The sequence below is a fragment of the Nestor notabilis genome, unplaced genomic scaffold (assembly GCF_000696875.1).
Source record: "Nestor notabilis isolate BGI_N333 unplaced genomic scaffold, ASM69687v1 scaffold6668, whole genome shotgun sequence".
Classification (NCBI taxonomy): Eukaryota; Metazoa; Chordata; class Aves; order Psittaciformes; family Psittacidae; genus Nestor; species Nestor notabilis.
The window spans coordinates 17334-25436 of NW_009939516.1; the positions used below are offsets into that span (position 1 = coordinate 17334).

The 8103-nt window shown below is 45.1% G+C and overlaps 1 protein-coding gene across 1 annotated transcript in view; it reads right to left on the reverse strand.

Annotated features, from left to right (window-relative positions):
• Nucleotides 1-1431: 1431 nt before the first annotated feature.
• The window catches only part of HK1 (hexokinase 1), a 31288-nt gene continuing 24616 nt past the window's right edge, over nt 1432-8103 (reverse strand). Inside the window, exons 14-17 of the mRNA XM_010019905.1 lie at nt 7309-7492; nt 5072-5227; nt 4120-4353; nt 1432-3255 (exon numbers count right to left, since the gene is read on the reverse strand). Coding sequence (XP_010018207.1) covers nt 3111-3255; nt 4120-4353; nt 5072-5227; nt 7309-7492 — 719 coding nt within the window. The 3' untranslated portion in view covers nt 1432-3110. The remainder of the gene's footprint in view (nt 3256-4119; nt 4354-5071; nt 5228-7308; nt 7493-8103) is intronic.

The following is an 8103-nucleotide window of genomic DNA, read 5'->3' on the forward strand; positions in this document are numbered from 1 at the left end:
ACGTTTGAAAAAACCCTATTTTTTATGGCAAAGGAATGAACAAAAAGCACAAAACAGGATTCAGAAGTTCAGAAACACTTTATTTTGCCTTCTGCTATTTTCTTAAGAAAACAAAACAAAGTCTGCTTGTTTTAAAACCCATTCAAAAGGCTTCTGAGAGAACCCCCAGAGGAGTAAGGAGCAGATAACATTACAACAGTGGTATGCAAATGGTCTTTTCCCCAAGAAATATAAGATTCTGTGTTCGTATTGCAGTAATTATATGTTAACAATTAAGAGGACTATTATTTTATTCACCAAGCCTAAAAGCTTTAAGTAAGACACCTCAGTCATTGCTTGGATAACATTGGAGACATTTCTTCGGACAGTTATAGCTTGTGATTCACTTGGAACAGCTTCTTAGGGGTAAGAAGTAGCCTGGAAATAGAAATCCCAACAGATCTCCCTTTGAAAACGAACTGTCATGCCTTATCAAGTACATCACCTATGGTCCACAGTAAGAAAAATTGTGCTGTTTGAAACACAGACTCACACACTATTTGTTATGGGCTGGATCCAATAAACAAAAATGACCTATGCCAGCATCTTCAAAATTCACAGTCATCCCAAGAGCAAGTTTAACTTCCACTTCTCATTCATCCTCTATCCTGCACTGGCCCTAGCCTTCAGATGCTGAAGAGCTCCAAACCCAGGTCCCCAGGGACAGCTCACACTACCCCTATAGCACTGCTGATGGCAGGCATAAGATTTGCAAATCTTCAAGCAATTAAAATGAAACATGTTCCCTGCGCCCAAAAAGTTTCTCACCTTCTTCTGTCTCCTATTTGGGGTCACAGCTGCACATGAAGGGTGCAAGAGACTATTCAAGCTGTAACATAAAATGGGTTATTGGAGAAGCACAGCTTTAATGTGTGCAAAAGGGGCTTTCATATGCAACTCCAACACAGGATGTACAAAACAGCAGTGCAGGAGAACCTAACATTGTGATTCTGCAAACATTAAGACTAAGCGCACAGGGAGCATACAGACTGACATGCATTGGACTTCTTTGGGGACACAGCAACTATAATGTATCCATCACTGTGTATCTGCCTAATGTAATGACACTGGTTTTGGTGCAGTGCACTGAAGTTTTCCTGCACTGCAGGTCCTCCTGCATGAGAAGCAGCCAGACAAACTACATGCTCCTAAGACTTGGGCATTGTCAGCTCTGTGCCTCTGCTGAACTACATTAGGAAACACGAAGCATGGGGACCTGGGTGAAATCCACCCTGTTTGAACCTGACCCCGAATGCCCGGGAATAAAAACACACACACAAAACACAGGCACCACTGGGATTAGGTTGCAGCTCTCCCTACACAATAGCTCTTCCCAAAGCACTAAGCCACCAGCCAACAGCACCTCTTCCAGAAAGAACCACTAAACACCAGTTAACGCACATCAAAAAAGTTTAATATTTTCACAAGTATCACTTAACACTAGTACCAGAGCTACTAGTGTGCAAAGTAAAAAGACTTTCTACCTTTGCAAAACCACTCAGGCATGCAATTTTTCAGGTAGACACACACTTAAAGCTGCAATGACTGTTTGTGACTTACGTGTTACTTCACAACATTCACTCACAGTGCACCATAATGCATATTGAAATGATATTGATAGGTAGGGCAATCCAAATCTTAGGGGAGTGGAACAAGGACAAAAAGGAGTATCCTGCGAATTTCCATCTACTTTCTGCAGGAAAAGGCAGCAGGGAAAACCATGCAGACATGTCAAATCCATTTTTGGTAGAAGAGCAGGAATTAAGGACTACTGTGTGGTCTCCCTTGTTGCAGAAAGCGGTGTGACTTGCACATGTTACTCAACATTTGCCTTCCTAACTGTGTCTCAATTTCAGTAATGTGACTGGTATGCAAATATAATAACAGCATTGACTCGACAGAGGACAGGATACACCAAGTGTATATGATCTTTGTTGTTGCTTTAATCCTTGGAATAAGCTGGGTCTGATTTTGGCTTTCTGGTTTGTTTAGTTTGCACACCCAGGTCCTCAAAGGAAAGATCAAAATCAAGCCCTCATATTCCTTTCTGATCACTAACTCTGGCTGCATGTTTGTGTTTTGAGTGGCTGCTTAACAGTACTAAAGATTAAAGCTTTGTGTGGAAGCAAATACCCATTTAAGGCGAGAGACGGAAGTATACACATCCGAGTGACACTGTCTAGCTGCAGATTCAGTAGAAGGGCAGCTGTGGTGCCCTAATCTAGACTGACAAGAAGAGATAGAAAATACTTTTTATAAGAACTCTTAAACAGAAGAATACAGCACAACCCTTATAGGGACCATAAATCTATCAATTTCCTGGGTCTGGAGATTTGGATTACCCCAATCACCAACCACTTTGTTTTTACTCTAGGGATTTCTTGCTGAAAAGTGACAGATTTCACCCAGTAACACAACACTATTCACAGAAGCAATGGGAAATACCAGTGGAACCAGATCTGTGGGACAAGGGCGTTTACTCTTACCATGACAAAACAGGCATCAAGGAAGCAAGTAAGTCGCACTGTCAAGTCCCACTATAGTTACGTGCGTGCACAGTGCTGACACACTGTAATGTTTTCACAATTACTTTAGACGAAACAACAGCAGGTAGATATGCAGGAGGGAACTGTTGCTTCCCCTTCACTAAAAGCATCAACACCCAGGTCTGGTGGTCAGTGTGCTGGCAGTGCGCTTATCAGGGATGCTGCAAAGAACACATTTGGTACAATGCAACAGTAGCTCTCAACGCATATCACTTGGGGGCAATTTCGTCTTAGACAACAACTGATTTTTGACAGCTGCAGAAATTATAGACTGATTTTTCCATGACCTACAGATGGGGAAGGTATCAACAAGGTGAATAAGAAACATGCAGATTGGGGTCCAGAAACAGGAGATATTATTAACAGCACACATTCTATCTTGTATCCTATTTTTTATGTCATTAGCTGTATTTTCTTTTTCCCCGATAAAGCAGCGAGTTCTGGATTTTTACCAGTTCTGACTACGCAGTCGCTGCTTTATGAGAAAGTGCTCACAAGACAGAATCGGGGCCACGACTGTAGAGTTCAGTTCTGCTCGGCATCGCGAAGCCTGCATCCCACTGCTGTGATGAGTGCTGCCCCTTTCCCGCTGCCATCTTCTGACAGTAGGAAGGTCACGTCACAGTTGGGTGCCAGGTCTTTGACTGTTTGGTGCATGATTCTTGAAAAGCTGTAAAAAGAAACAATGGCAGTGGGTGAGGGAGGTCCCACAGCATCTACCGAGGGTAGCACTGCCACAGGCCTTTACAGTGCCCCTCCCTTCACTGGGGAAAGAATTAGGACTGCCATGGTTTAACCCCAGCCAGCAACTAAGCAGCACACAGCCGCTCACTCATTTCCTCCCCACAGTGGGATGGGGGAGAGCACTGGAAGAGTAAAAGTGAGAAAACTTGTGGGTTGAGATAAAGACAGTTTAATGGGACAGACACAAGGGTGGATCTGAAGACCGGGAGCAGTGGGAGCTAAAGGAAAAATGAACTTGCATCCGACCCCCGCCTCTCTGTCTTCACGGGGTTAACCCAGACTGCTAGTATCACAGCAAAGGGGAGAGAAGATACCATGCACAGTCATCTCCTTCCTACCCATCACTCTCCATGCACACAAGAGATGGGCACTAGTCTTCTCCTCCTGCTGCCAGCTCTTAAGACTCCTGCCCTTTCCTGACCTTGCTTTACAGAAGCTCATCTCCTCTGCACACTGAACAGAAACATCCTCCAAAGAAGCACCAGGCATTTCAGCACTGCTCTGTCATTGCCTTTGCATACCAAAGAGATCCTTCCCTTGCTGTGCAGCTTCCAACGTGTTCAGCAAGCTGTCCCCCCTTCAGTTTGTCACTGCCCCAAGGATCCTTTCCAATTCCTTCTTATCACTCTTGTTGCCCTTTAGAAAGCCCTGACCATCCCTGATTAAGACTTTTCAATTGGCTCTTATCCTAGCAAATAAGAGAGACCAGTTTGGTGCATCAAGAGAAAGGATGTACAAGCAACAAGCTACAGATCACAAGCAAGCACATGCAGAGAAGGTGAATACTCACTGTGGATGTAGTTTGTACAGAGTCCCATCCACACCAACCGTTATCTCCAGGTGCTCTAATCCTCTGTTCTCCCTAATTTTATCTACCATCGCAGCCATTCCAGCACCACACAACTGAGCTGCTCGCCTTGACACTGCTCCACACACAGTCTTCACAATGATACTGTCATCGCAGGTGCTGTTGAGCCCCAGCTGCTGGAGGATGGTTCGCACCTGCAGCAAGGCTAACCTGTCACTGCAGGTGCAGAAAAGCACAGGGTTAAATTAAAGATTTTGCTCAGTCAAGCCACTGCCACAAATCCACCATGTCTATGGCTGCATCCATGCATCCACACCAGGCAGCAGCCTTTCCTGCCACTGCAAGAGACCCCAGGGAATGCAAATTCATTCACACCAGCACCATGCTGCAGTGTAGGAGAGGGGTGCAGGCAGCAAGGGAGGCTCCAAGTCCAGCTCTGCAATGCCTCCCCTTCTCTCTTCTTACCAAAGGGCATTTCAGGAAAATACTTTTCATGACCAACTCAGGGTTTTTCCCCCCCTTAAAGACTCAACAGGCTTTGAGATTGCTTTAAAATAGAGTCCAGTCAATAAAGACACAAAAATATGCAGTAAAGAAATACTCTTCAGCTACTGTTCATTCAGTTCTACAGTTATAGCTAGACACTCACAAGAGGCACAGGAAAACTGCTTGATTTCCAAGCAAGCAAATAAAATTATACAGTAAGGGAATCCTTGACAGCCCTTCCCTGATTTAGCAGTAAGCATCATTAGAAATTCAAATGATGTAGTAGAGTTCTTCTACAAATGTGCAGCCTCTTGCTGAAACCAAAATTATCTCTGGAGAACCAAGCAATACTCTCCAGCTGTCCCTCCCCTCCAGCACTGTCACCACACGGCACATGACCACACGGTATTATTTCACCCTAAAACAGCCTCCAGTGGAGTGTTCTTACCTCTCAATCTGTGAAAGGAACTTGGTTTCAAAGATATGCCTGGTCTTCAGTGTCTCTGAAATCTGGCCTCTGAACAGGAATCCCCGCTTGGTGAAGTCAATCAAAATATTGCGGACTATTTCCCCCAGGTACATCCCACTGATCATTTTCTCATACCTGCAACAAAAGACAGCAGCGCAGCTCAGAGGGACACTGCTCACATTTGCAAAGGCAGCCTCGCAGCTGCATTATCAACCATGTGTCCTGCCCATGTACGCGCCTGGGTACCGGCTGTGTATTTCATGTCCCAACAAAAAATGGCCATTTACTAGGAAAATTGGGCAAGAAAAAGTATGAAGACTCAGGGGGGAAGCCTGGTGAGCCCATCTACAAACACTTCATCTCTTCCTCACTACCATGTTCCCCCCCAGCCAGGCTGGTGTAAATGATGGCTGGTATTTCTGCCAGCTGGAAGAAATGAAAACCTGTTGCCACAGAGCAGAACCATGCCCAGCTGAAAGCCAAATTTGTCATGTGTCATCCAGTGATGGCCCTGAGTAGACCCCAGGGAAAACTATCCCTACTGCACATTTGGGAGCCCTCTTGAAGCATGGCTGAGTCCTTCAACAGTAAAAGCTCAGTGGCTCTGTGCAGCAAAATTACAGGAAATTCACAATGTACATTCACTGCAAGTGCAGCATTTTTATGGGAATCCTGTGCTGCAAAACCCTGTGAAAGATGAAAGATGTGAAAAGGTATGTCTATCATGTTCACAGGATCACTGCCCTGTAAACCAGCAAGCTGGGTGTACAGGGTTGGTTTAAGCTGAAAAGTTAATTCCAGCACCTGTTTCCAATAGGGAACCAGTAGTCCAAAAACCACAGGAAGGAACTAAACTGTCTTGAATCCCTCTTGCCCCCCTACTTTGCACACAGAACCCGAGTTTCCCACTGCAGGCCTGCCCTCAGGATAGAGAGGGAGAATATCTTCCATCTGCAGACCTCTTCCAAGCACATGACAAGGAGCAGTCTATGAGTGATGCTTTGCACAGGTACAGGGCAGCCCTGTGCTGAGGAAGGCAGGAGTCTGCTTTGCACTCCTTCCCCTCCAGCATCATTCTGGTTGGAAGGGAACATTTGGGGGTCTGTTAGCTGTGCCATTACCAATGAGCAGTGAACACTATTCCACTTCTTGAAAAGTGCATTCATCAAAGCATCCTGTATTTCACCTCCTGAAGCTCTAAAGCTTCAGGGTTTCTGCCCTGAACTGAGCAGAGCCCAGCATGCCATCCCACTGGAAACAGGCCACACAATCCATTTAATATTAGGAGTTCTCTCAGGCTTGTACCCAGCAAGTGTCCTCCCTGTTGAGTACCTAACTCTCTCTGGAATAAATCAGTCCCCCTGGCAGTCTCTGCTATTGCCTTTGGCTTCTTACTCCACGCCAACTCTGCTGCTGCGTCAGGCTTGCTCAGCGTCAGCTTGAGCCCTAACTTCTAAAGAGCTTCCCAAGGGACCTGCCAAGTTGTCTGCATCCCCCAGGTTTTCAGGCAGATTTACTCTAGTCACAAAATCTTTTTAAAAGCTCCTGGCGTCAAAGCATTGCTACAGAGAAATTATGAAGAACTGCAGTCTGGGCACGCAGCAGTCTCAACCCAATTTTATCAGTGCTGGGTACACCTCCCTGTCAGCCCTTAGTTGAAGGGAACAGGGAAGACTTGTCCAAACAAAAGCTTGACCACCAGAAAGGGACCAAACTCCAGGGCCAATAATAAAGGCAGGTCCCCTAACATGACATCCAGAAAATTGCCTGAAATAAGAGCTGGCTACAACTGCTAGAAAGCTCCTGAATGCTTTACAGTGAGCAGCTCCAAGCTCCAACCATGCTGACTGGTCTAAGCTGAGGATTTCTAGAGGCAGAGCCCTCTACAAAATGTTCAGCTAAAAGTGATGAAACTGAGACCAAAACCAAAAGAATGCCAAGCCATCTTAACCTCCTCAGTACAACACAGGATGAGAAAAAGGGTCTTTTAGTAATTTCAAGACTCTTAAAGTTCTCACTAAAACCCCTGCTGAAGTCCCATGGCAGCAAATAAGCTTCATAAAAGCACAGAAGAGGGAGATCCCACAGGATAGCATGGCTGCAGTCATTTTCCACTCTTAACCTCTCCCTTCTCGGACTAGGAAAAATCCAATTCTCTCTTAAAAGCATTTCAGGCAGCCTGGCTTATACTTAACACACCATTTATCCCACAGTACCTTTGCTTTCCAGCATTTAGTGAATAGTCATCAACTGCTTTGTCATATATTGTCCTGATATCATCCAGGCATCCATTATCCCCAAACGCTCCCCATTCTGTGTTCACGCACATCCGTCCTTGCTCACCATCCACCATCTCTATGTTTCTCATCTCTTCCATGTAACAGGCATTGCTGCCAGTTCCTGAAAGAAGGAAATACTGAAATCACTCTTTGTTTGGAACAAGACAACACTAGAACAAGCACAACAGCCCTGACAGACCTTCTGGGGGATCTTGAATGTGCTTTTTCTGAATGATGAAGTCACATTATCATTTGAAATGTCACCAAAAAAAAAAAAAAAAATCACACTCTTCAATAATCCTAAATTGAAGGAGAATATTACTGCTATGGTGCACTGCTCAGGATGTCTCAGAGAGCCTCACCCAGGCCAGCTGGGCTGAGGGTCCCACATTACAGGCAGGAGCAGCAGTGCTGCCTTTTTTGGCACATCAACCTTCATGCACTACTGAACCCAAAACCATAGCCAGCAACCAGCTGGATTTTCAAGCTAGAAGCCACCTTTCATAAAACCCAAGGACCCACAAAACTCAGGGGAAAATCTGCCAAACTGAAAACCTCAGCAAGTTCTGAGGCACAAGGTAAAAAGAAAACCCCAGGGGTTTTACCAGCTAACTGCAGAGTAATTTGTTTTTGCTTGGGGTTGTTTGTTTTCTTTTTTTTTTTGTTTTCTCTTTTTTCCAATCAAATTGCTTAAACAGTTTCCTCAGCAGGCAGGTTCCTTCCCCGTTGAAA